General features: G+C 49.2%; 10 protein-coding genes across 19 annotated transcripts; 5 read left to right on the top strand and 5 right to left on the bottom strand.

Annotated features, from left to right (window-relative positions):
* Window positions 1-3: 3 nt before the first annotated feature.
* FOIG_07631 (uncharacterized protein) lies at window positions 4-3,581 on the top strand. Of its 3 annotated transcripts, XM_031207225.1 has the most exons (4): window positions 53-403; window positions 448-1,639; window positions 1,687-2,541; window positions 2,591-3,581. In XM_031207225.1, the coding sequence occupies exons 1-3, from the start codon at window positions 241-243 to the stop codon at window positions 1,847-1,849; spliced, it is 1,518 nt and encodes a 505-aa protein (XP_031062758.1). In that variant the 5' UTR covers window positions 53-240; the 3' UTR covers window positions 1,850-2,541; window positions 2,591-3,581. The 3 variants fall into 3 exon arrangements, with proteins under 3 accessions (XP_031062757.1, XP_031062759.1, XP_031062758.1); XM_031207224.1 differs by having other exon boundaries at window positions 4-403; window positions 1,687-3,581; XM_031207226.1 differs by having other exon boundaries at window positions 4-403; window positions 448-3,581.
* Window positions 452-3,777, bottom strand: FOIG_07630 (uncharacterized protein). 3 transcript variants are annotated; one of them, XM_031207222.1, is made up of 4 exons: window positions 3,132-3,713; window positions 2,580-3,083; window positions 2,165-2,532; window positions 2,006-2,097 (listed from the first exon to the last, which is right to left on the bottom strand). In XM_031207222.1, the coding sequence occupies exons 1-3, from the start codon at window positions 3,310-3,312 to the stop codon at window positions 2,168-2,170; spliced, it is 1,050 nt and encodes a 349-aa protein (XP_031062755.1). In that variant the 5' UTR covers window positions 3,313-3,713; the 3' UTR covers window positions 2,006-2,097; window positions 2,165-2,167. The 3 variants fall into 3 exon arrangements, with proteins under 3 accessions (XP_031062754.1, XP_031062756.1, XP_031062755.1); XM_031207221.1 differs by having other exon boundaries at window positions 452-2,532; window positions 3,132-3,777; XM_031207223.1 differs by having other exon boundaries at window positions 452-2,532; window positions 2,580-3,777.
* Window positions 3,778-6,715: 2,938 nt separating this feature from the next.
* FOIG_07629 (uncharacterized protein) lies at window positions 6,716-8,983 on the top strand. The gene is made up of 2 exons (XM_031207220.1): window positions 6,716-7,857; window positions 7,904-8,983. Exons 1-2 carry the CDS (start codon window positions 7,300-7,302, stop codon window positions 8,309-8,311), a joined length of 966 nt encoding a protein of 321 aa, XP_031062753.1. The 5' UTR covers window positions 6,716-7,299; the 3' UTR covers window positions 8,312-8,983.
* Window positions 8,984-10,240: 1,257 nt separating this feature from the next.
* On the top strand, window positions 10,241-12,048 carry FOIG_07628 (uncharacterized protein; the record flags this gene model as incomplete). The annotated part of the gene is made up of 5 exons (XM_031207219.1): window positions 10,241-10,265; window positions 10,313-10,729; window positions 10,779-11,148; window positions 11,196-11,630; window positions 11,690-12,048. The coding sequence occupies 5 exons, from the start codon at window positions 10,241-10,243 to the stop codon at window positions 11,985-11,987; spliced, it is 1,545 nt and encodes a 514-aa protein (XP_031062752.1). The 3' UTR covers window positions 11,988-12,048.
* A 272-nt stretch (window positions 12,049-12,320) lies between these two features.
* FOIG_07627 (uncharacterized protein) lies at window positions 12,321-13,143 on the top strand (the record flags this gene model as incomplete). Its single annotated transcript, XM_031207218.1, has 2 exons — window positions 12,321-12,390; window positions 12,416-13,143. 2 exons carry the CDS (start codon window positions 12,321-12,323, stop codon window positions 13,141-13,143), a joined length of 798 nt encoding a protein of 265 aa, XP_031062751.1.
* A 1,061-nt stretch (window positions 13,144-14,204) lies between these two features.
* FOIG_07626 (uncharacterized protein) lies at window positions 14,205-15,852 on the top strand. The gene is made up of 3 exons (XM_031207217.1): window positions 14,205-14,946; window positions 14,991-15,401; window positions 15,449-15,852. Exons 1-3 carry the CDS (start codon window positions 14,585-14,587, stop codon window positions 15,561-15,563), a joined length of 888 nt encoding a protein of 295 aa, XP_031062750.1. The 5' UTR covers window positions 14,205-14,584; the 3' UTR covers window positions 15,564-15,852.
* A 370-nt stretch (window positions 15,853-16,222) lies between these two features.
* Window positions 16,223-16,567, bottom strand: FOIG_07625 (uncharacterized protein; the record flags this gene model as incomplete). The annotated part of the gene is made up of 2 exons (XM_031207216.1): window positions 16,223-16,500; window positions 16,549-16,567. The coding sequence occupies 2 exons, from the start codon at window positions 16,565-16,567 to the stop codon at window positions 16,223-16,225; spliced, it is 297 nt and encodes a 98-aa protein (XP_031062749.1).
* A 997-nt stretch (window positions 16,568-17,564) lies between these two features.
* FOIG_07624 (uncharacterized protein) lies at window positions 17,565-18,856 on the bottom strand. The gene is made up of 5 exons (XM_031207215.1): window positions 18,747-18,856; window positions 18,383-18,698; window positions 18,234-18,335; window positions 17,964-18,185; window positions 17,565-17,914 (listed from the first exon to the last, which is right to left on the bottom strand). Exons 1-5 carry the CDS (start codon window positions 18,795-18,797, stop codon window positions 17,727-17,729), a joined length of 879 nt encoding a protein of 292 aa, XP_031062748.1. The 5' UTR covers window positions 18,798-18,856; the 3' UTR covers window positions 17,565-17,726.
* Window positions 18,857-18,973: 117 nt separating this feature from the next.
* FOIG_07623 (uncharacterized protein) lies at window positions 18,974-20,838 on the bottom strand. 3 transcript variants are annotated; one of them, XM_031207214.1, is made up of 3 exons: window positions 20,646-20,817; window positions 19,471-20,599; window positions 18,974-19,422 (listed from the first exon to the last, which is right to left on the bottom strand). In XM_031207214.1, the coding sequence occupies exons 2-3, from the start codon at window positions 20,430-20,432 to the stop codon at window positions 19,395-19,397; spliced, it is 990 nt and encodes a 329-aa protein (XP_031062747.1). In that variant the 5' UTR covers window positions 20,433-20,599; window positions 20,646-20,817; the 3' UTR covers window positions 18,974-19,394. The 3 variants fall into 3 exon arrangements, with proteins under 3 accessions (XP_031062747.1, XP_031062745.1, XP_031062746.1); XM_031207213.1 differs by having other exon boundaries at window positions 18,988-19,085; window positions 19,142-19,422; window positions 19,471-20,817; XM_031207212.1 differs by having other exon boundaries at window positions 19,471-20,838.
* An 88-nt stretch (window positions 20,839-20,926) lies between these two features.
* Window positions 20,927-23,679, bottom strand: FOIG_07622 (ubiquitin thiolesterase). Of its 4 annotated transcripts, none has more exons than XM_031207210.1 (6): window positions 23,609-23,679; window positions 23,085-23,400; window positions 23,014-23,034; window positions 22,855-22,958; window positions 21,850-22,172; window positions 20,927-21,803 (listed from the first exon to the last, which is right to left on the bottom strand). In XM_031207210.1, the coding sequence occupies exons 2-6, from the start codon at window positions 23,370-23,372 to the stop codon at window positions 21,367-21,369; spliced, it is 1,173 nt and encodes a 390-aa protein (XP_031062743.1). In that variant the 5' UTR covers window positions 23,373-23,400; window positions 23,609-23,679; the 3' UTR covers window positions 20,927-21,366. The 4 variants fall into 4 exon arrangements, with proteins under 4 accessions (XP_031062743.1, XP_031062742.1, XP_031062744.1 ...); XM_031207209.1 differs by having other exon boundaries at window positions 23,553-23,674; XM_031207211.1 differs by having other exon boundaries at window positions 23,085-23,385; window positions 23,609-23,660.
* Window positions 23,680-23,767: the final 88 nt, after the last annotated feature.

Raw genomic sequence — 23,767 nt, 5'->3', positions numbered from 1 at the left:
TACTTTAGCTCAAAGAGCTACAAGGGTGCTTGAATGCCGCTGAGGCTTAAAACGGCTATCGATGGTGATGAAAAATTGCCTCACTGCAAATGATGCTATGCTATCATATGACATTAATTTGCTTGGCTGCGGCTAAAAGACACAGCGTAGCCAGTTTTTGAGCCCTCAGCTAGTTTTTCAGAACTCAATTGCTCATTGCAACCTCACGATATCTTCGCCACATTAGTTGTCAAGAGTAAAATGGGAACAGAAAGTCAAGTAAATGCCGCGCAGGCACCGATAGGAACGAGAGATGAGGCCATCGCCATTGTAGGTGAGGAGCAGCACTCAATTGATCCCATCGTCGCAGCGCGCGCCGTTCGAAAGATTGACTTGTTTCTCATCCCCGCCATGATCATAGGCTGTACGTTTCCCTGTCTCCCCTTCAAACTGTTCTAACATATATAGATGGACTTGTATACTACGATAAAGCCATTCTTGGTTCAGCTGTTCTCTTCGGCATGACGACGGATTTGCACCTTACCATTGTTGATGCATCGACTACACCGCCAACAGTTGATACCCGTCGTTTAAGCTGGGCGACGTCACTGTTCTACTTTGGGATGCTGGCGGGTTTGTATCCCATGACATTTGCTCTTCAGAGGTTCAACATCGGTCGTGTTCTTGGTGGTGTGGTTGTTGTGTGGGCTGCTATTTGTATGCTCACTGCTGCGGTGACGTCCTACCAGGGCTTATACGTACAGCGATTCTTTCTCGGTTTCGTTGAGAGTATAATCCCCACTGGGTTCATGTGCATCGTCTCGGGGTACTATACGCAAGCTGAGCAGTCGTTGCGGCAGAGTTGGTGGTTCTCGTCGACTGGACTGTTCACCATTATTGGTGGAGCGATGAACTATGGTTTTGCGCAGATTACGGGTGGTGGGTTGAAGAGATGGCAGTACATCTACCTCCTCGCTGGATCACTCACCTTTTTGTTTGGACTATTCTGCTTCATCATGCCGAATTCGCCTGTATCAGCTTGGTTCCTCACTTCTGAAGAACGATTCGCTGCTGTTGAGCGTTTGAGACACGGACAAACCGGTGTTCGTTGCACCAAGTTTAAAAGCTCCCAACTAAAAGAAGCTATCCTCGACGTCAAGATCTGGCTCGTCGCACTTATGATGGCATCAGCATACACCGTCAACGGCGCAGTAAGCGGTTTCGGACCCCTCATCGTCTCGACCTTCGGCTGGAGCACCCTCCACTCCATCCTGTTCCAATTCCCCCTCGGCGGACTGTGCTTCATCGTGATCCTCCTCACAGGCTGGCTGGGCTCCAAGTTCACCAACATCCGTATCTTCATGCTCATCTTCACGTGTCTCCCCGTCATCGCAGGCTGTGCGATCATATGGAAGAGCGAGTGGAGTTACCGCGCTGCTGCACCGGTGGTGGGATACTCGATCACAGGATTCTTTGGGGGAACGGTGAGTCTGATAATCACTATTGGAATGTCGAATGTTGCGGGTCACACGAAGAAGAGCTTTATGGCTGCTACGATATTTGTGGCGTATTGTGTGGGAAATATTGTTGGGCCGCAGCTAGTTTGGAGTCAGACGAAGAAGGATCACTATCCAGCTCTTTGGCTGGGGTTGATTATCTGGTGAGTCTTGTTTACATGGTTCTTGGGTTCGTGGCTGACTGTTTTAGTTACATCATTTGTATTTGTGCGTCGACTACACTGTACTTTGTTCTGAGGAATGAGAACAAGAGGAGGGATGCTCTGGGGCTGGGAGATGAGAGCGAGAGAGCCAAGCTGGCGTTTCAGGACTTGACTGATAAGGAGAACCCTTACTTCCGCTATGTTTACTAAAAACTAGAATATGGCATTGATAGACAGGGATAGAGAAAAGTTGCAGGGGGTTTGGACGGACCACAATACACGATAGAAGTTGGTCACATAAGCAGTTCAGAACAAGAGAATCCTACCAGCGTCATGTACCAGCGAGCATTGAACAGCCTTTCCATAAAATCATGGCATATCATTAACTACCGACAAGGTACGGAGTATCTCATAAACAATCCCATTCCCTCCCCTACTTTCGAGGGGTCTTATTGTTCCTGATCTCAATAATAAACTTCCCAGTGTTCATACCACAGACGAAAATCTTTGTCTTTTTGAGCTTACCCTCTACAGCTTCGAAGGGGTCTCGTTGTGGTTCTTGATCTCAACGATCAACTTTCCAGTGTTGATACCCTTGTACAGATCCACAAGAGCCTGCTCAGCAACCTTGAGACCACCACGAACAACGGTCTCCGTCTTCTTGAGCTTACCCTCCGCGATCCACTGAGCCAGCTCAGCGCGAGCAGCGGGGAAGTCCTTGACGTGGTCGAGGACGATGAAGCCCTGCATTCTGATGCGCATGGTGACGATCTGGGAGAATGCTCGGGGTCCCTGGGGCTTGGCGGCGTTGTATTGGCTGACGAGACCGCACTCGATGAAGCGGGCGTGTTCCTTTGCTCGCATGAGACACATGTCGAGGATATCGCCACCGACTGGGACATGTTAGTTCTGTCATGCTTGAAAGTTAAGAGGGACTTACCATTATCGTAGTAGACATCGATAAAGTCCTTTGTCGCCTCAGCGAACTTTTCCTTAAAATCGTCCGCCTTGTAGTTCAACGCAACATCGAAGCCCAACTCCTCAGTGAGCCACTTGCACTTATCATCACCACCCGCGATACCCACGACCCTCGCACCCTTGAGCTTAGCGATCTGGCCTGCTACACTTCCCGTCGCACCAGCAGCGCCCGACACAACGACAAGCTCACCGGGCTTAGGGTCAGCGATCTTGGACATGCCAACCCAAGCAGTCAAGCTGGTCATTCCAAGAGCAGAGAGCATGTCCTTGGGGTCTTGGAGGCCGGGGTACAGAGACGCAGGCTCGAAACGACCTTCGGGGAGAATGGCGAATTCGGTCCAGCCTGTTAGGGCGGAGACGATGTCGCCTTCCTTGGCCTGCTTGCTCTTTGAGGCGAGGACGCGGCATGCACATGAACCACGCATGGTTTGGCCGATTTGAACGGGAGGGAGATACGATCTCATGTCTGAGGGTGTTAGTAAAGATATGTGTTACGAAGGAAGGGGGGGCGTACCTCGGAGCCAGCCCCTCATAGCGGGGTCAAGAGATAGGTAGAGAGTCTCAACGAGGATTTGACCATCTTGGAGATCAGCTGGTGTGGGAGCTGGAGATGTCTTTTGGGTAAAGGTTTGACCGGGGATGATGTCGGTAGTGGGACGCTCAGCGAGCACGATGGAGAGGTTATCACGGGCCATTGTGAAACAGTTGTGTTGTGTTGTTGTTTACTTGGTGTAAGTGCTGGTGTTGGTGTAAGGTGGTGTTGTGTTGTGGAATGTTGAGCAACAGGTTTGTGTCTCTCGATCTAAAGTTGTAAGACAGTAGGTCGATCTTTCCAGTATTTATACCAATGGCGTATACGTATTTATCTTTTTTCACGATGATAAACACCAAGCGTATCACACTTCTTTCGTCCTCTGAATAAGTAAGTAAACAAAAGATCTAGTAAGTAGTTCCAATCAGTCTCAACAATCCGGGGACTCACGCCCTTTAGTACCTCAATTTTTCTCTTCCCACTCACGTTCCTTTAAATAAACCTTAGCATGCTTTCTAGTGCGGCATGTCTTGTCTATCTGGGGTTGTTATCTCCGTGAGTTTTAGAGCGGTGTTTGGTCAGCTTCCCACTGCCAACCACAGTATTAAAAAAAACGCTAGGACGCGGGACGCTATTCCCATGAGGACATATCCCCGTAAGTGTAAGAGTTCGGCACCGGCGCCTTCGGGGATCGACCGGCGGTGGGGAACGACCGGTCGAGAAAAAAAGCTGGGGAGGTGATTCAGCTCTTTTCTTTGTCCATGTTGAGAAAACGTGTCCGGTCGTAAGCAGTGCCGAGGTTCGGTCGCTTCGCCTTAGGGGGTAATTGGGGCCTTGATTTGAACTCAGCTTTGATCCCAGGTGTCCAATGGTGCGTCACTACATGGCAATTGAGCTTTTTCTCTCCAATTCCGTCTCTTGTTTTGTTCTGTCTTGGTAATCTCTCCGACGGACACAGTGATAAACCTCGGTATCCGTCGGTGCCGTATTTGAAGCTTCGTCCGGAGGATTCGTAAGACTGGACGTGTATGTACCTCATGTGGTTGGTATATCTAGAGATGACGTTTGTTTTAAGAAGACGCAAGCCTCGGGACCCCGCTGGACGTTTGGCCGAAAGGTTCTAACGATGGAGATCTTTTGAGGCGGTAACATTAACGCTTCGCTTCGCTTCCGGACCCGATCTCTCGGCCGAAGTGACATGGATTGCTATCGCCAATCAATGGACGAACTCGGCAGTTGAGGGGACCATAATGCAGGTAATATCGTAGCCAAGTCGATTACTGTGTATGTGGTGGATGGTTGTAAGCACTCTTTTCGTCCTTCTGGATCGTCTTACGAGTCGGCGTGGCCTTGCTTCGTCTTGCAACATCCGGGCCTTAGTTCAAAGTCAAGTTGTTTATTCTCCGATCTGATCTGCATTAAACGAGAGGCACATTATGCATGATGTCATTCCGTTCATCTTGAACATTGCTCAAATTGCTGTCAATATTGTATGTCTTCTTCCAATGATACATGGTAAGAGCTCAGGTTCGACGCTTTTGTAGGTCGTCTCTGAACATACTCAATTAAAGTAGCCAGGGTAAACGGATTTCAAAGTCTCCAAGTCCGCCTCAGCATTGAAGTCTCAGGCTCTGATTGCCGTTTACGGACATACGGCGTCTGAGGTTGCATTGCGTCCGCTCGGCAGCCGAGACCGACCCCTTGAGCCCACTGTTCTCCCCTCAGAGTCCCGGTCACTTTTTTAAATACCTCTACAGAACTTTGAGAATGTGATCGGACATATAACCATTGTCAGGGCTTTGAAGCGGTCATGGAAACTCACCGTTCTGGTATCATGATGAGGCTGGCGTCTACGAGCCGGTTGAATACTACTCCGCCGAAGTGTCTCGACGTCTTGTGCATCCGTGCGAACGCAATTCGAGGGTTACTTCAAGGTTTGGTACCAGGAAATAATGGCTCTGTTAGAATTGGTCCATCTATGTCGATGCGCAGCGAGGAAGGTCTCTAGATAGGTATGTACACCAGAGCATGAATAATACCCAGCGAACAAAACAGTACACAGAACAAAATAGACTAAGGAGGCTGTTAGTGATCTGATCTGATCTGTATTCGCTTTGGGACATATCACCTTCGTCTCCCAGTCGCGCACAAGTAATCCTTATCATCAAGGAATGTTTATCGTCTTTCACGGCGCTTTCATCTTTAGTGTGTAAGTGATAGCCTCCTCAAATCCACCTCACTTACACTCTACGGTTTTTAGGATGATAGACTGCTTCATGCTGTAGCGCAACACTGTCATATCATGAGGTGCTTTAGATACCCGGACCTGTCACTTTTTGGTAGAGCTTGAGTCACCACTAATCTATTTGTCAAGCAACTCGGCCGAACAAGAGCGAGTCTGTGCTTTTCCTGTATCACTCACATAAATGGCATTGTCAGTTATCGAGTAACTTCGAGCCCTGCTGTGGATCCAGCATGGTTAAGGGCCATCGTCTGTAGGATACGATCAATTGATCTCGAATACCCCTTCTCTTCCCAGTTAATCTCTAGGCTGTGCATAGTTTGAAGTACGAAGAAGACTTGGCTTAAGGGAAATTAAATATCTTCGAGGAGTACTGGATGACTGTTAGTGACGTGGATAGAGATTTACTACCTTCCAAAATGTATGACTCTATAAGTACATGGTTGACCTACTTATCACTGCGATAGCTTCAAGAGAAAGAGTTGAAGCCAATATTATATCGCAAGCAACAAGGACAACGATTTAGCCAGCTGAGTGAGTTGAACAAATCGCGCATAAACCATGACGCTTCACCCGTAGGGGCTCACTCAATTCAATTGAAAGAAAACATACTCCTTAATACCTTTTTGAGTGACAGAAAGGCCATCAATCGACTTTTAGCAGTTTAATTCTGACCTGAAATTGTTCAGAAGTCTCTCGGTTATGTCAATTGATAAAACGCGCTCTGGTCCCGGGTAGGCAACTTCACTTCACCCGGACAGCTGACTGGCACAACGACTTCCCTGCCTTATCACGCGATTCATCAAGGAGACTGGACAATTATGGGTTGGCGAGGTATGGACCAGATATCGTTTGAAGGTGAGGATTTTTGTCTCCTTCAACAGATGAATCGCAGCGCATCCGTGGGCAAGCTAACGTATTCCACGCAGAAACAGTTTCAGTCTTGGCGTTTCAACGAATTCTGTTACACTCCACGTTTTACCCACCCGTTTACTGAACCTTACCATTTTTCGAGGTGCCAGACGACTTCAGACTCCAAAATGGGAACATAACCCATGCAAAGACCCTGCTGGTATTTGAAAACTAAAGCATTTAAGACTAACCTAAGTATTCTTCTGTCAATTGTGATGGAAGTATTTAGCAGAAACAAGTGCCGATGAGTTTCAGAATAATTGGTAGCGTCAATTAACCGGATACCGATCACGATGTAACTCTACGATCTCCCATCTTAAACACGCAAACTAACTCACGCAAATCACCCAATAACAGCTCATACCAACTCTCGAACAATTCTTCCGTTAAATTTCTCCGTCTCCCACCACCGCATCTGTGCATGAAACTCTAATCTGTCGATACATCTGCCAAATCACCACCACCACTTGCCCCAAACCACCACCATAATCTGACCAACACTCGATCCTCTCGGTTCGATCGGGCCATTTCAAAGGGGCCAGAGTACCAATCGAGTTTGGCTCGACCGTTTTCCATCATGTCCACCCCCGGCCATTGGCGTGGTCACCCCTGCAAATACCCCAGTTGCGAAATTAGAGGGATCGTGAAAGCGTGTATCAGCCCTACCGAAGGAGCTTCTAGACCTGTTTGTCACCAGAGGCGTTCATTTCATGCTGCAGGAATGAGATTGGATGATGTGCCGGGGACCCGATTAGTTTGATTGTAGGATGCTAAATAATAAGCTCATTCTCCCTCTTCGATCTGGGTTGTTACCTTTGACACTTTCTCTCATTCAGTCACTCATTTCTTGACACCGAATCTCGACGGTTCCGGTTCAGTTCATTCATTCATTTCAAGTAAATTCACTCTTTTTGTATCAAATCTCGTTCTTGGCAAGTCCCAAGATAGTCACTTGGCACCTATTTAAACATCTGAAACTTGTTTCTGTCGATCACGATGAAGTTCTTCCTCCCTATTCTTCTCGCAGCTCCCGCTGTCATGGGCCGAGCCTGCAAGGTCCGACACTCACACTCTTCTGCGGTTGAGCCCGTCCACACTCAGTACCCTGTTCCCGAGCCTGTGATCTCTCAAGCGCCTCAGCTTGTAGGCCAGAAGCCTTCTCCCGTCGAGGTCAAGACTACAGCTTCCAAGCCCAAGACCACCAAGTCTAAGACCACCAAGCCGAAGAAGGTCTCTAAGCCCAAGGCCTCCAAACCGAAGGCTTCTAAGCCCAAGTCTACCACGCCCACGACCACCAAGCCCAGCACTCCCAAGACATCTACTCCCAGTACCGGCTCCAGCTCCAAGTCTACACCTCTTGGTGACGGTGCTTCTGTCTCTGGATCTTCCACCTTCTACGGCGGTAACCTCGCTGGTGGAAACTGCATGTTCTCAACCTACACTCTCCCCTCTGGTATCCTCGGAACTGCCTTCTCTGGCCAAAAGTGGGACAACAGCGCCAACTGCGGTGCCTGTATCGAAGTCACCGGTCCTTCAGGCACCATCAAGGCCATGGTAAGACCCTCCACACTAATATTAAGTACTAAACTGACTCCATCAGATCGTCGACAAGTGCCCCGAATGTGACCCCGGCCATCTCGATCTCTTCCCCGACGCCTTTAAAGCCGTCGGCGGCACAGACGGCATCGTCAAGACCTCGTACAAATTCGTCGAGTGCGGCATCGCCACCCCCCTCGTGCTTCACAACAAGGAGGGTACTTCCGCCAATTGGTTCTCCATCCAAGTCGTCAACGCCAACGAGCCCGTCAAGAGTGTTCAGGTTTCCACTGACGGCGGTAGCACCTGGAAGAGCACTGAGCGCAAGGACTACAACTTCTTTGAGAACCCTGCTGGCTTTGGGAAGACTTCTGTTGATGTCAAGGTTACTAGCAGCACTGGAAAGAGCGTTGTTGTTAAGAACGTTGGCGTTACTGCTGGGGCTCAGTACAAGGCTAGCTCTAACTTCTAAGCTGTTAGTGTAAGCTTAGGGTGTTGAGTTGGCGAGAGTTGTGTATCAGAATTGTGTGGCGCGTTCATGTGCTGAAGCATTTGGCGGCAGGTGTAGGTTAGGCAGCTGGCTGCTTTGACTGGGAACTTGCTGATGAGATACTTGAGCACTGAATGATGATGTGAGATGGGAGTATAGTTTCTTCTTCAAGTACATATTAGACATGAGGACTACCTCCAAATATTTGAATCAGGGTGCCAAAATAAACTGGTCTAAAGGTATACTAAGATATCCTAAACTTACCTAAGTCTTTTCATCATTTAGAAAAGAGGTCCTAAGTTTTCTTGCCTCACCTTGTGAGCTAACGTTGCGATTTTACGGGTGCGGGTATGAACAGTTTATTACGGAGGATCCTCTAATTGATCTTCAGAGCCTACTTACTGCGCTGATTCAGAATCTATTCTGCTGATGGTGAGGGAAGATGGTATACCGTTGGCTCGGCTATGAGACCACCAAGACGCTTGGCTCGTTACTAAGAAATGTTCTCAGCATGATCTCAATCGTCAAAGACTGTTCTCGCTGAACTTAGGTTTCAGGTGTCGTGAACCTTGGCCGAGACCCTCAGATCATTACCGTTTTCGTATACACTATCAATTTACCCGTCTTGGGTTGAACACCCGACTTGGCAAATGGGCTTGTTCAAATGACAATTCCATTGTATTCGCGTAAAACCTGCTTCGGCCGAATGGTTAGCATCGGATCATCTCGTCTTTCTACGGGATACAAGACCTCCCGTATCGGATCAAAGCTTCTCTAATGACTTTTGAAGAAGATCTTTTGCAAAGGCCACTGGCTAGAAGGTCAATAAGTATAAGACGGCAAACATCAGAAGTTTTTCTTGCTCCCTCTCACCGTCTCCATGATTATCGTATCCCCTGGTCCTCAATTACCCCGAATAATTTTGGGGAATTTGGGGAAGAATTCGGGGAATGGAGAGAAACCTTCGGCCCTTTCCCCACAAGCCGCCGCTGATGACATAGCCAAACGGTTCCAAGATATCAACTTCAGCGACAATTTCCCGCCTTTTCGACGCCCAATGCCCCAGAGACTTTTAATTTAGGCAGAAGAGAGATAAACATGATTCGATCAGTCATTACAATCCATCCACAAGAATGCAACCAGCATCAGGGAGACAGTGGAGCCGCAACATGGCCTCGAAATCAGGCACACACGAACACAGCGATGATCATTGCTCTTCTACACCTACAACAGAATAACATGCGCTCCAATCAGGTTCATCCAAGACTTCTAGATTCTTTCGAGAAATCGTATTTCGGATGTCAACTCTGCACGGTTAAGGCGCTGTTGGAGTACCCCAATGCGACATGGCGACAGGGGTTCCCATGTTAATCGATGATATCATTTCTTGGAACGTCTGTTCGCGGAGCCGCTCATATTTCCGCTGAGGTATCGAATTTTGGACTCACGTGGTGCTGTAAGTGAATGAAACACTGTTTGTAATGTATACTGCATCGCCGCGGAGAAGAGATAATGAAGTTATTGCTAGAAGTGAGCCCACGATGCGAAGCTTGGAATGCATCATCATCCTAAAATTTAGGGAGAAATAGTCAAAATTTAGGATTTCGTATCATGTTAAGCTAGTTCTGCCACTTTGCATCAAAGCAAGGCCAAGCTCAGGAGCCAAGCCAAGCCCACCGACGCCATCTCCCACGAGCGACGATCACCCCGTGGGCAAAACTCCACGAGTGCATGACGTTAAGCGGGCCCCCATCACATCGCAAAACCTCACTCGCGCGCTTCTAACCTTCTCCACGCCATCCTTGACGATGCTCCCGAGGGTGTTCTTATATAAAGAACAGCTTCAGCCCGACTGAGAACTTCACTGTTCAAGAGACTGCAGTTCTTTGAGTGTCATTCACAACATCCATCATGTATCGGATCTGGAACATCTACGGTACAGTTACCTCCTTTTGGATAGGTGATTATGGCTAATGTAAACAGCGCTCGCTGCCATAGGCACGATCGGCGGCATGCTCTTCGGTTTCGACATCAGCTCCATGAGCGCCTGGATCGGCTCCGACCAATATCTCGACTACTTCAACAGTCCAGGCTCAACCGAGCAAGGCGGCATCACAGCCTCCATGTCAGCAGGATCTTTCATCGGCGCTCTCGCCGCAGGAGGTATTGCCGATAAACTCGGTCGAAGAAAGGCTCTCATGATCGCTTGTCTGTTCTGGATCGCGGGTGCTGTTCTTCAGTGTTCTGCGCAGAACGTGGCACATCTCATTGTTGGCCGTGTTGTTAGTGGTGTGGCTGTTGGTATTACTAGTTCACAGGTCCTTGTGTACCTTGCTGAGCTTGCGCCTTCGGATATTCGAGGGAGGATTGTTGGAATTCAGCAGTGGTCTATTGAGTGGGGTGAGTTTGACAACATCCTACGGCAAAGTTTCGTGCTAATGTTTACCAGGTATCTTGATCATGTATCTCATCTCTTACGGGTGCTCCGTTGGAGTTGATGGACCAGCTGCCTTCCGCATCGCATGGGGAGTCCAAGCCGTCCCAGGTTTCATCCTCCTCGCTGGCCTGTTCTTCTTCCCCGAGTCGCCTCGATGGCTTGCTCAGCATGATCGTTGGGAAGAGGCGCACTACAACCTTGCCCACCTTCACGCTGGCGGTGATCTCGATAGTCCTGTTGTGATTGCTGAGATGGAAGAGGTCCGCGAAGCTGTACGCATCGCTCGTGAGTCCAAGGATATCGGCTATCTTGGTCTCTTTGCGCCTGGAGTCTGGAAACGCACGGTTGTTGGTGTGAGTGTTCAGATCTGGCAGCAACTTCTGTGAGTGTACCCCTGAAACCCGTGGAAACAACTGCTAATGAGACCAGGGGCGGAAACGTCATGCTCTACTATCTCGTCTACATCTTCAACATGGCGGGAATGACCGGAAACACCGCTCTCACATCCTCCATCATCCAATACGTCATCTTCCTCGTCACAACCGGCGTGGTTCTGCCCTACATCGATCGTCTAGGCCGCCGACCTCTCCTCATCAGCGGAGCTTTGATCTGCGGTGTTCTTCACTTCACCAGCGGAGCAGTCATGGCTGTTCACGGCTACCCCGTTGATGGTATCGAAGGTAACGACATCCTTACCTGGGCCATTTCAGGAGCTCCCGCCAAAGCCGTCATCGCCCTGGCATATATCTTCGTTGGCGTCTACGGTCTTACCTGGGCACCCGTTGCGTGGATCTACGCCAGTGAAGTCTTCCCCCTAAAGTACCGTGCCAAGGGTGTTGGTCTCGCCGCCTCTGGTAACTGGATGTAAGTTACTCCCCCCCACTACCAGATCAATTAAATGTACTGACAGATGAACTTCACAGCTTCAACTTGGCACTCGCCTTCTTTGTCCCGCCATCGTTTACCAACATCCAGTGGCAGACGTACATGATCTTCGGAACATTCTGTATCGCCATGACGTTCCACGCTTTCTTCACTTATCCCGAGACAGCACGCAAGACTCTTGAGGAAGTCGATGTTCTGTTTGAGAGTAATGTTCCTGCTTGGCGAAGTGCAAAGGCTAGCGGTGGGTTTGATGAGAAGGTTCAGGAGGCAAAGCGTACGGGTGGTCTGAAGGGGGAGCTTGAGGAGAGGGAGGCGACTCACGCTGAGACTGCGTGATGTTGATAGTTTGTTGAAGTATAGTCTTTGAGTTACAAAGTTTGGACATGCCCATGTACCCAATAATATTCTGTTATATCATCCAGTACTGAACCTTCCGTGCAGGTGTCCGTTTGACCTCCCCAGTTCGACACATCTCGCTCGTCTATTGCTCAAACAATCCCACTGATTGGAGAAGAATTCAGATTTTGATCTTTCGCAAAACCAATCATTCTGATAGGCAATCAGAAAGCAGGATACCGAGTTTGGCTATGCTGCATGTGTTCTCGGACACTGTGATCCCAGTGACATCCGATGCCTAGACAAGCATACAGGCGAGGGTTTGATAACATCATGGCGAAGAAGGCTTCACAGAAAACTTACAACTTATCTTCAATTCCCATCAGTCACGCCAAGTTCGGAGGTGTCGAGTCCTACTACGCTTTCAGGCCTGCACGCAATTTTCCTTAAGCCTGATCGCAACGAGTCTGGACCATCTGTCCTGGGCACATCCATCCTCGCCATGACCGTAAAGTTCACAAAACCCCGTACGCAGTCGATCGCCAGTGCTTCATCAGGGACTTTTGGCTCTTCATCGAGCGCTAAAGCTTCGTCTATTTTCTCAAGACCTGAAAAGCCAGCACCCCGTACTCGTGCTTCAACTGGCTCCGGAGAACAGGCAGATCCTGTTAAGGTGGCTCGCAATGAGGTTGATCCCAATCATTTTGTCTTCGCTCAGCTCGGTCTACTCTACGTCTATGGAGGGGGCTATGAGTACGCTAAAGGCTGGGGCATTGATGTCTTGAAACAAGGACCATGGTGGCGAAACGACCTGGTCGTAGTAGTCCGACTCGGTCATAAAGGCAATCATGGAGCGGTCTACGTCCTTTACCACCCAAACAGCAGCATCGAAGTTGAAGACCACTCTGATGGAGAGGAACTTGCGCCCGAGGCCAAAGATCATGTTCCTGGACGGCTTCACCCGCGCTGCAATGAGGGGTTTTTACTCGCCAAGATTGCGGACAATCTCAAAGAGTTGGGAAAGTTCAACAAGGAGTTTCGCTTTATTCCCATTACCAAAACCGCCAGCAAGATCCATTGCGCTCAACTCTTTGAGAACAATGAACACGGGCTCACTATTAGACCTGCTCCTGCTATGGTGAAACAGGCTGCCTAGATGAGCACAGGCCTGTTGAGACTGATAACAGAGGAGAGGGACTATGAAAGACACATGGGCATGAGTTGCCGATAGGATATTCGGCTGGTGGATAGATGGACGCTTTGGTTTTGTCCTTTGTCCTCTATATGATAGGTTTACCTGAAGAGTGACTCTTCAAACAAAGAGGGAATGACCGGGCCATCAAATGACAGACAGCACAGAGATGTAACTGTTTTATCCCTCATTGAAATGTTCCGATATGTAGTTACTCCATAAAAACAAGCAATTCACAACGTCCCTGCATCAAATCCAATTCGACTGCCGTGGAAGTGAAGGTCAAACGGTCCAACGGTCGAAAAGTCCATCAGCCAAGCCCGTTCGAATACACAATTGTCCCACAATCCCAGGACCATGTGTCGTAGTCCACAAACCCTAGTCCCTGACTTGCGCCACGCCTCATTGTCAACGTCGCATCAATCCTGGCGCTAAAAGCGTCAAGCGGGATAACTTCGAACCGGGCTGATCCTTCAAAGGATTATGCTTAAAATATGGAAATTCGTTTACAGAAGACGACGACCCCACATGGGGAAAAGGTAAGATAGATCTTGGCTAACACTACATTTATGAAACCGTAAATTGTTGATCATCGGGCCGGTGAGCGTTGTTTTCGGGACCGAGACCAATGAGGGATGTTTGATGTACGAGTAATGGGAGCTGGGGATTGTGGATAGCATCCACTGTGTAAATGCACATGACTACGGTAGATGTGACGATAGACAAAGCACTGCCGTCTTACGCGCAATGAAACGTGCTCACCTCACTGTTGCACGACGCATTGGAGATTTTGTTGTTGGCCAGCAAGGTCATACACCCACGCATCACTAACCTCAACCTCAAAGAGGCTATATACCATAACATTCTCAAACAAACCAATGATTCATCCAAGCAAAACAACCGTTATCAAGCCTAAATATCACTTCGCACTCGCATTCATTCAGATACAAAACAACATCAAGCCGTCATTAAAATGACGTTCCACCATCCCACCTCGAAAGGCCTTCCCAAAAACGACTTAGACAGCTCGAAAGCGTTCCCCCAAAAGGCTTAGCGCTACAAGGGTGTCATCCTAGCTTCCGAGACTCAATTTACTGGATCTGATAGCGCTCGGGGGTTCTGATTGGTCACAAGTTCGGATTCGCTTGTCGCAGGGCTGAAGCGCTTGGCATGGGTGCGTAATGGGAGATGGATTTGGATAGTCATTCGAGGGTTGTATTGAGATGCTTTTGACGGTTAAAGCGTTCCACTGACGTGCAGGGTTGATGGATGAGGTGAGATGTATAAAGCAAAACAATCTTCCGACTCGAAAAGGCTATTCCACTCCTGGCCGTCATCCATCAACCTTATCTCTTCCGCCCCCTCACCTCTCCCTCTCAATCTCAACATCAACTAAACAATCATCATGTCGCAGGTACCGCCAGACAACTTGGTCATCTTTGGCCCCGACGCAAATTGCACTCTCGCTCTATGTCCCGTAGAATGGAGCGTCTACCAATACCGTCCATCGCTCGCCGCGAACATCACCTTCATCGTCCTCTACGCCATCGCCATGGGGACACATCTCGTTTTAGGTATCAAGTGGAAGCAGTGGTTCTACATGAGCTTCATGATGATTGGGTGCCTGTTTGAGATTATTGGATATATTGGAAGGATTATCATGTATAATAATCCTTTCAACTTCGGCGGTTTCATGGTGCAGATTGTGTTTATCACGAGTGGTCCTGTGTTTTACACAGCGGCCATTTACGTGACACTTTCCAAGACGTACGTTCTCCTGTCACAATATCACGGCCTCGCTGACAACGCAGTATCAAATATTTCGCCCCCGAGGTCTCCCGCTTCAGACCCGAGCTCGTCTGGTGGATATTCATCCCTGCCGATGTCGTCTGTCTCGTCCTCCAAGCTGCAGGTGGCGCATTGTCAACCGTCAGTCAAGGATCCAGCCAAACTGGTATCGACATCGCCTTAGCCGGTCTATCTCTACAGGTCGTCATCCTCGTTCTCTTCTGCGCTCTTCTCGGCGACTATCTCTGGCGATACTTCCGTAGTGGAAATGTCAGTGCTATGGGCAGACGCATGAGGATCTTCTTCGGATTCTTAAGCGCCGCAGTTATTCTTATTCTTGCGCGTTGTGCATTCCGATGCTATGAATTGAGCAAGGGGTATCGAAACTCGGATCTCATCACGGATGAGGGGTTGTTCATTGGTCTTGAGGGAGTGTAAGTTGCAAGTGTCTTTGTCGGTGACCTGTACTAACTATATTCAGGCTTATTGTCATTGCAGTGTTCTTTTTGTGCATCAGCCACCCAGGTCCTGTGTTCAACGATGCGATGACGACGGTGCCGGGCACCTCGCAGAGCGATGCCGATGCCGAGAAGTGAGGTCGAACGAAAAGTACTTGATGTTTTGGTGATGTCGATGCCAGGATGATATCTGGGGTTTCTGTGTGAAGCAATAGAATATAAAGGACTATTGGATAGAAATATGGAAGAGTACATGAATGCACGATCCAGTCTTTGTGTCGAACAAGTGACTTGGTATCCTCCCACTCTGCTGAGTGGCCGAGAACAAAGACCTATGGTGAACGCTAATCACTTCTAATAATCATATCCCTGGGGTTTCACCTTTGCAATGTGTGTCCCAGGCTTCTGTATCTTCCCTACCTTCAGCGCTGTACATTGGGGGCTATGTTTTAGGTGGGAAGAGTGGAGGCTCAGCGCCAGTGCTCGCTTCTGAAGACTGGGGTCATTCACAGGGCATCATCACAACAGATACTGTCACAAGTCACATCTTACAGTTTATCATCAAGTTCTTAGACGAAAGGATTTCGCATTTTCTCTAGCTTGTGGGCTTAAGCCACCGCTGATCAGAAAGTCCAGCCCAACAGAGCGACTTAATACCAGAACAAAACATCATTCTCGAGCCCATAAACAGGGGAACATCGAGTCAACCACCATTTCCTTTCCTTTCGTCTCCATCAACCCTCACTCTGATCCGTTTTTCATTCAATCCGGATTCTTCCCCAGTGATCTTGCCACGATTACTGGGAATCGCAGTTGCACCAGCAGTTCTTCTCACAGATAGGGTTCCATTCATGACGACGGAACCGGCCGTCGTTGCCACAGCTGTAGGACCAAGGGGCGTAGTAGCACTTCTGGTACCAGAAGGCGCACTGGATGTTGCAGGATGCCATCTTCTCACCCTTGGCGACGAAGGCATCGGGGGTAGCGACGGGAGCGGTAGTCTCAGTGGTGAGGGTGGCAGCCTCAGCGGGAGTGCGGACAACTCCAGCGTTGACGAGGCCAAGAAGGAAGAGGACTGCGATGGTCAGAGAAGGCATGGTGTTGGGGATGGTGCTGGACTTACGGAAGGCGATGAGCTTCATGATGATAGATGTCTCTGAAGGTAGAGATGATTGAGTTGGGTAGTGTTTGTTGTTGTGGTTGAAGGAAGTTGCTGCGATACGATGTCAGGTGTGTGAAGGTTGAAGGGTGAGGATGAAAGGTTCAGAATTGAGGGAGAAGCTCGTAGCTTTATAGCTGTGGTAAATAGTCACTGCGCCTGAAATTGATTCTAACAGTCACAGCTGTTCAGCAATGATTCACTGTGAATAGCCTCCATTCTGACCTTAGTTCGCCGAATGAGTCCGCTGGTTGGTCATGCATGGGCGGTGGTTCGGCTGCCACTGTGCCGGGCAGTGTGGTTCATAGCTCATAGCTGCCAGTGACAGAAGAAGGGATTGAACATCGCTATTGGTCTCTTGATACCGAGTGTGCAAGTGGATGATCCAGGTACAGGATGAAAAGAGGGATCGTTCATGATCCAGACAGAGGGGATGGATGAACTGGGATGAAGCAGAACACCAGCCACAATGCGAACCCAGGGAATAGCGCACAGAACTTGATAACACTTATCTCAGAATACTTCCATTAGGGTTGCATCTACCATCAGAACACCAACATACGGGCCGATCGTGCCGGCAAGTTGACGTCCTGAAAGATGGCGGTTGTCTCTCACAGTCCTCCATGAGGCTGGAGCTTTTCTCGTGGTACCTCAGCCTTGATAAAGCCCCCCTTCTTACGTGAACCCCGAGAGCAACATCAAATCAATTTTAAAGCTCTTAAATCCTTGATCTATAGCTGTGGAAAGCCACCTGATACAGGACTCCATGTATGCAGCGCCTATGTCTCCAGGCCCGAGAGACACCCTCTTTTCGAGCTGACTTTTCTCCTCTAGCAATTGCTTTGGAGGGAAGGAGATGACATTTCTTGTTTCCGGTATCTTTCACTTCCCATTCTAGTTCGCATTGTTTATGAGAGAAATACTTGTTCCCTATGGTCTTCTGACTCTTCTCATTGAGAGCTGGTTCCATCTCCTAACCTCTCTGCATCCATCCGTAGCTCGAGTGCAGAGAACTTATGGCTCTGATCCTAAATTCTAAAAATGTTTAGATGAATTTAGGGCAATTTAAGATAAGCTTAGTATACTCTTGGACAAGTTTATTTTCGCCCCTGATCCAGAGTCACCGCCCTGATGCTCAATTCTTAAGATGAGATACCAGCCTCACGTTCAATCTCCTCCTTACTAGGACACCACTTATCCTGCAACTCCTTATCCGTCGACTTTTCAATAACACTCTTCTCCCACCACTCACCCCAACTCGTCAAGAAGATCCGATCACGGTCCTCGGGGAAGTCACTTCGAGTCATCGCAGCAAGGACACTTTGTGCACCTGTCACACAATCAGTTACACGTCCCAGCACGATGGTGCACAAACTTACCCTCGGGGATCGACTTTGCGTCAGCCATATCAGCTGTAATGCCCATACGTCCCGCAAGACCTGTACCGGGGATGAGACCAGGTGAAACAGCAACCACGTCGTTGGTATCAGCGAGTTGGCGACGCCACCACTGTGCGCCGAGGAGGCCGGTGAATTTGGTGTTACAGTATGTGGTGCTGGCGGAGGCACCAGATCCGGCTTTGAGTTCAGTGTCGAGTACGCCTGTACGAGATCAGAAAATGAGACTTAGTCTTCGGTGATTTGACTTACTGGGATCAGAGACTCGTCGAATAGCGCCGGATGAAACAAACACGATCCTCGACTTAGACTCAACCAACTTCTCCCTCAAAAGATGCACGAGATAATGCTGCGCTACAACCAATCAGTATCTCACATCCAGCCTCACTTGGCAAACTTACAAAGGTGGTTCACGACATGCGGTTCACACCACTTCGACCCATGCGGTCCCGGCCCCTCAGCAGCAACACCTCCCAACCCTGCATTAAGCAACAAGTAATCAATCTTCTCTCTCCCAATCTTATCAAGCGTCTGCTCCGCAAACGACTTGACGCCCTTCAAATCATTCAACTCCAAGGGAAGAACAGTGACTCCGTGAGATTCACGGTCGAATTTAAGCTCATCGTAGGCTTTCTGTGCATTTTTGGTGTTGCGTGCGCCGAGGATGACTTTGTATGGTTGACTCTGGCTGAGGAGCTGTTTGATTGCTTCGAAGCCCTGTAGATGTTAGTGTTTGTTACACAGCGCTGTGGTTTGAGGGCTCACGATGCCGGATGAAACGCCGGTTGCTACGATTGTTTTTGCGAGGGAAGTCATTCTAAACGATTAATTGAGGATGAATTGCTTGTAAGTGTTGGGTGCTGACGGGTTGTTCTTAAGGGAGTTTTTGGCGGGGTTATCGGATATAAGTGACGTAAACACTGTTGACTTCAGTTCACCAGCTTGCAGATTGTGTAAGCGGACAAGAGAGTGAACAGGGTTCATAGCGAAAAGTGGTCTTAAATCTGAGGTAATCAAGATGAAATTATTAATTGTCTATTCATTTTTACTTTTCTAGGCCGGGCCCGTTACGTGTTCATGTGTTGGGCTTGTCAAAGTCATGTTCTACGGTCTATGGTTTCAACGTTCTCGACCCCAACAGCGACACCGTGTTCACTCACAAGTACGCAGGACGTCTTCTCTCCCGCCTTGCTTTGATCTTGATGACTGGCTTTGCGAAGTTTGAGGATCTGATAGCGTTAGATATACACTCTTGTACGTTCAAAGTACCGAATGTGTGCCAGAGTAATGATCAGGCTCTTCCCAGTACATTCTTTCAGTCGAGGGATGCTCGAATGTCATGGGGTGGAACAGAGGATGAGTCGATATCGTAGATAAAACTCAGCAGGTTTCAGAGCTGCAATGAGCCCATCCTTACCTCGGAATCGGTCCAAGACCCAGCCTGCAAAACAGTCAGCTTCATCACATCACAGTCCACAGCATCACTTGCATAGCTTTCTTCCACCCAGCAATAGTACTCCTCGGAATCTGAAAGTGATTCTCCGCATCCGTCGTAGAAGGCGGCACCATTTCTCCCCTCCGATCAACACGATGATGAAGCATCCACATGATAACCTCCTCCTTCTTCCTCTTCGAATAACTAGCCTCCTTTCGCACAATCGGTGTAGTCCGTAGCACTTTACGTTCTGACAACGGCTTTGGCTTTGGTCCTCTCTTCTTCTTGGGCGGAGGTCCCATATCATATGTTACTTGGCCCCTGGATGAAGACTCAGGTGCTGGTGTAAATGCTACGGAGGATGGTGCGGGTGTTGAGGCGATGGAGTGAGCGGCTGGTGTTGAAGCAACTGATTGGGGAGCTGGAGTAGATGGCGCTGGCGTAGGAGCAGCGGATTGAGGCCCTGGAGTTGGAGTTGGTGTAAATCGAGGTGTGGCTAGTGGTGTAAAGAGAGGATATTGCTGAGGTGTCATGGCGGGAGTACCCTGGGGTGTGAAAAGGGGACTTTGGGGAGGAGGGTGTCCTGTTTGAGGAGCATAGTGAAGGTGTGCCATGTGTAGGGATGGCGGCATCTGAGGATGAGGACTCTGTGCCATTTGCGGACGAGGACTTTGTTGCATATGAGGATGTGGAGATTGAGGCATCTGATGGTGAGGTGGCTGCGGCATATGGGAATGCGGAGACTGTGGCATGTGAGTATGTGGTGACTGCGCCATCTGAGGGTGAGGACTCTGTGGCATTTGATACGGAGACTGAGGCATCTGATGAGGCGAGTGAGCCATGTAAGGTGAATGCGGAACCTGATGAGTATGAGGATACCCCATATGCGGATGCTGAGCCATGTGTGGCGATGGCGGCATACGAGGATGAGGCGACTGTGGCACCTGGTGATAAGGAGAATGCGGCATCTGAGGATATGGAGACTGAGCAACTCGAGGTGACTGATGCTGAACCATTTGAGGGTGTTGAACCTGAGCCGGAGCTAGAGGTCGTTGAGCCGTTCGAGGTGACTGAGCCACGTGCGGTGATTGCGGAACTCGTGGTTGTGAAACTCGGGGTGATTGAGAAGTCTGCAAAGGTTGAACTGCTTTTGAAGCTTCAGCCCCTTCGGATGGTTGAGGAACTGCTGGTTCGGCTTTTGAAGACTCAACAGCCCCTGAATGAGTCACCTTGGAGGCCTCATCGCCCTCAGTTAACTCAACCACCGTATCATTCTTCTCCGAAGCAGCCATCGCGACTATCACAACCCTTCAATGTAGTAAAGAGAAGCTGAAGGTGATGGTTATCCAGAAGCCATTCGAAGTCTCCACTGATCCGACGGAAACTCAACAAACTCGGTCAAGTTAGCGTCACGCTAATTTCTTGGACCATAAAAACGATCAATTCAGTACTTCACCGCCGGCCAAGTAATGCCCACGCTCTAAGTATCCTTGCTCAGATTATTTTGCTGCCAAAAGATCTACCAATCAACTCTTTGCTTGGTCTTCGCATTGAGCAGGGGTATCCAGTTTTATGTTGTCCGACTTTCAGCTTCGCAATTGTATACTTCGGAAATAGTGCAGGCGCGTCTTCCTGGATCACAAGGGTTGTGATGAGAGACGCGGTTTAAGAATGAGAATGTTTTGTAAGGAGTTTACATGAGATGGTTGAGTTCAAGTACCGGCTGTTTTAATGTCAGGACTTTCACTCAATTGTTAAATAATGGCCGGAAGAGCCTCTGTATCATGTATCTGGTGATCTTATTTCCGTGAACATCTTCTGTTCAACGAACAGTACCGCAACTCAACGTTCACACTCATAAGCAAGTGTCCATATATGTCAAACAGGCCGATCTTGCAGCCTTCTATTTCGGTCTATGTAACCAGCTCAGCTACAACATAAATAGTACTTTTAAACTCTCTTAGTTCTCAACTCCTCGGGCAACAGAGCAACCTTCTCATTAAAGAGCTTCTCAGCATCAGCCCACACCCGCGAAGTCTTACGGTCCTTGAGCGTAAGCAACGACTCCTTGAGACCCTCGCTAAAGGCCTCACTGGCCTCGCGGGGAAGCATTGAAGGAAGGTGATCAATGCTGATGACAGACAGGGGGAGGTTGTTCTGGTCGTCCTTGATCTCGACGGGGACAGTGGGATCCTCGAAGGTGGTGTTGATGGAGTAGATGGGGATGGGGTTGTGAGGGTTTGTGGTGTCGCACGAGACGTCGATGACAACGGCGAGGTTGCGGCCTTGCTTGGCGAGGAGTTCTTGGTTGATGAAAGGGGGAATGGGCTTGGAGAGGTAGATGGCGTTGAGGAAGACATCAGCCTTGGCGATCTCCTCATAAGGGCCTTGAAAGGGTTAGTTGCCATCATTGAAAGAACACATACAACTTACCATCACGGTTCTTGGTCTCGTTCAAGTCCCAACGGGTGATGTTCTCATCAGGCATGCCAGCCTTGAGGAACAGGTCAACGGCACCCTTACCACATCGTCCAAGAGCACCGAGGACGAGAGCAGTAGGCTTACGTCCCAGAGCCTTCTCAGCCTTGGCGAGATCCTCGCGAATCTGGTTGACGAGCTCATCCTCGTTCAGGTAGTATCCGCGGCCATCGGTGAATGTCTCGACTGAAGGGAGCTTAGAAGACGAGTCCTGCAGCTGGTGGGCAAGCGTCTTTATTCCGAGCGCAGCTCCTGCAAAACCAGCGTGGAAACCGAAGCTGAAGAGTCGTTAGCAAGTGAGACAGAGACGATCTGGAGTTTGCTTTGTTGCGAAGTTCAGTTGTCGATGGTTGAAGCACCCGCAAAACCCGCGTGAAACCCAGCCCAATCCAACACTGGTCAGACTTCGTATTCGGACTGCATGAATCCAACTTGGAAGGCCGTAGCAAACCTCTCAACCCTCCCAAGACCTCGCTTGAGGTACAGCACAGATACTGCTTTGGTCTCGATAGTAGGAACCCGGAGTGAAGCCCCATGAACTACGAGCTTTGGTAGATGAACGGTGTAAGAGCCCATTTACAGAGCTCATACACCCTCGATCACACACCGGCAAAGCCGACTAACTCCAGGCGCAGATCGATTTTCCAAGAGATACCTCTTAGCTCTCCATATCTCAAGATCGCGTCGGGAAACTCAAAACTCCAGTGTACAACCGGGGCTTTGTGTATGTATGACCCCTTTGAGGTTCTCGCGCAAAGATGGCAACAACCCCATTTGAAAGCTTGACTTCTGATCCAGTCAAAGGTCGTATTTCCCGACCACGCTCTTAGAAGCTCGAAGCTCTAAGTGCGTTGGTTGTGGGGTTGGGGCGCGAACCCGCCCTCTCTTCAACCTCGAAATCTTCAAAAAAGGGGCAAAATCGCCACATTTCAAGCTTCATTTTAGGGAAAAAAAACTTACGCCGAAACCCGACGACCTTCAGAATCGTGCAAGAACTCCAAGTCATACAAAACTGAGCCGCCTTGTGCCCAGCGACCGAGTACCTTCTCCCAGCCCCCTTGATTCTAGGACGAGATGCGTCAGTTGAGATTTCGTCCGGGTCGTGGGCTAGCAATGTACCTTGTAGCAGTGGGCAAATGTCTATGTCAAGTTAGCAAACGTCACTCTCTCGTTCCAGAAATCTGACATACGATGTGGTCATTCTTGAGAGGGAAGTCCTCCTCGGGTATCTCCTTCAGCCCCAGGATGATTGTCCCAGGCTCAGCGTTGGGCCAGACACCCGTGTCGACAAGACGAGCGCCAGCAGCCTCATACTCTGAGTCCTCAAAGATACGCTTAAACTTGGGGTCTGTGGACGATCGCTCGACGGAAATGGGGTATCCAGCATCGACGAGTGTCTTGATAACGGCGGGGGAGAAAGATCGGTGCTCGAGTGGCTTCTCCTCAGCGCGAAGTAGGATGTGGGGATATTCAGACATGATTGTGATGGTTCTTAAGCTGTCAATTCTGAAGTTTGGAAAAGAATTAGCTATTTGCTTTGGATATTGCGATCGAATTGCAAAAGTTGGATGCGAGTGGCGGAGAAGAGTGCAGCGGGTGAAAAGACTCAATGAGGATTCAATTGACGCGACGGAAAACATAGAAGGGAAGAAACGCACAGTAGGACGCGATTGTTTTATAGAGGGATGATCGAAATAGGAAGGATATCGCGTACCTGGTGTATTGGATGTTTTTTTTTGTATCTGAGTCACAAAAAAGAGTCAAGGTGTGAATATTGGGATGGTCTGCTCCTGGATCGGCCTGAGACTGCGACCCCGGCGAAAAATGGCCCCGCTCCCGCAGCCGAACAACCCCGCGGTGGGGAGCATTGTGT

The sequence above is a fragment of the Fusarium odoratissimum genome (assembly GCF_000260195.1).
Source record: "Fusarium odoratissimum NRRL 54006 unplaced genomic scaffold supercont1.11, whole genome shotgun sequence".
Taxonomy (NCBI): Eukaryota; Fungi; Ascomycota; class Sordariomycetes; order Hypocreales; family Nectriaceae; genus Fusarium; species Fusarium odoratissimum.
The sequence above is the reverse complement of the archived record's forward strand: the minus strand, read 5'-3'. Positions and strand labels throughout refer to the sequence as shown.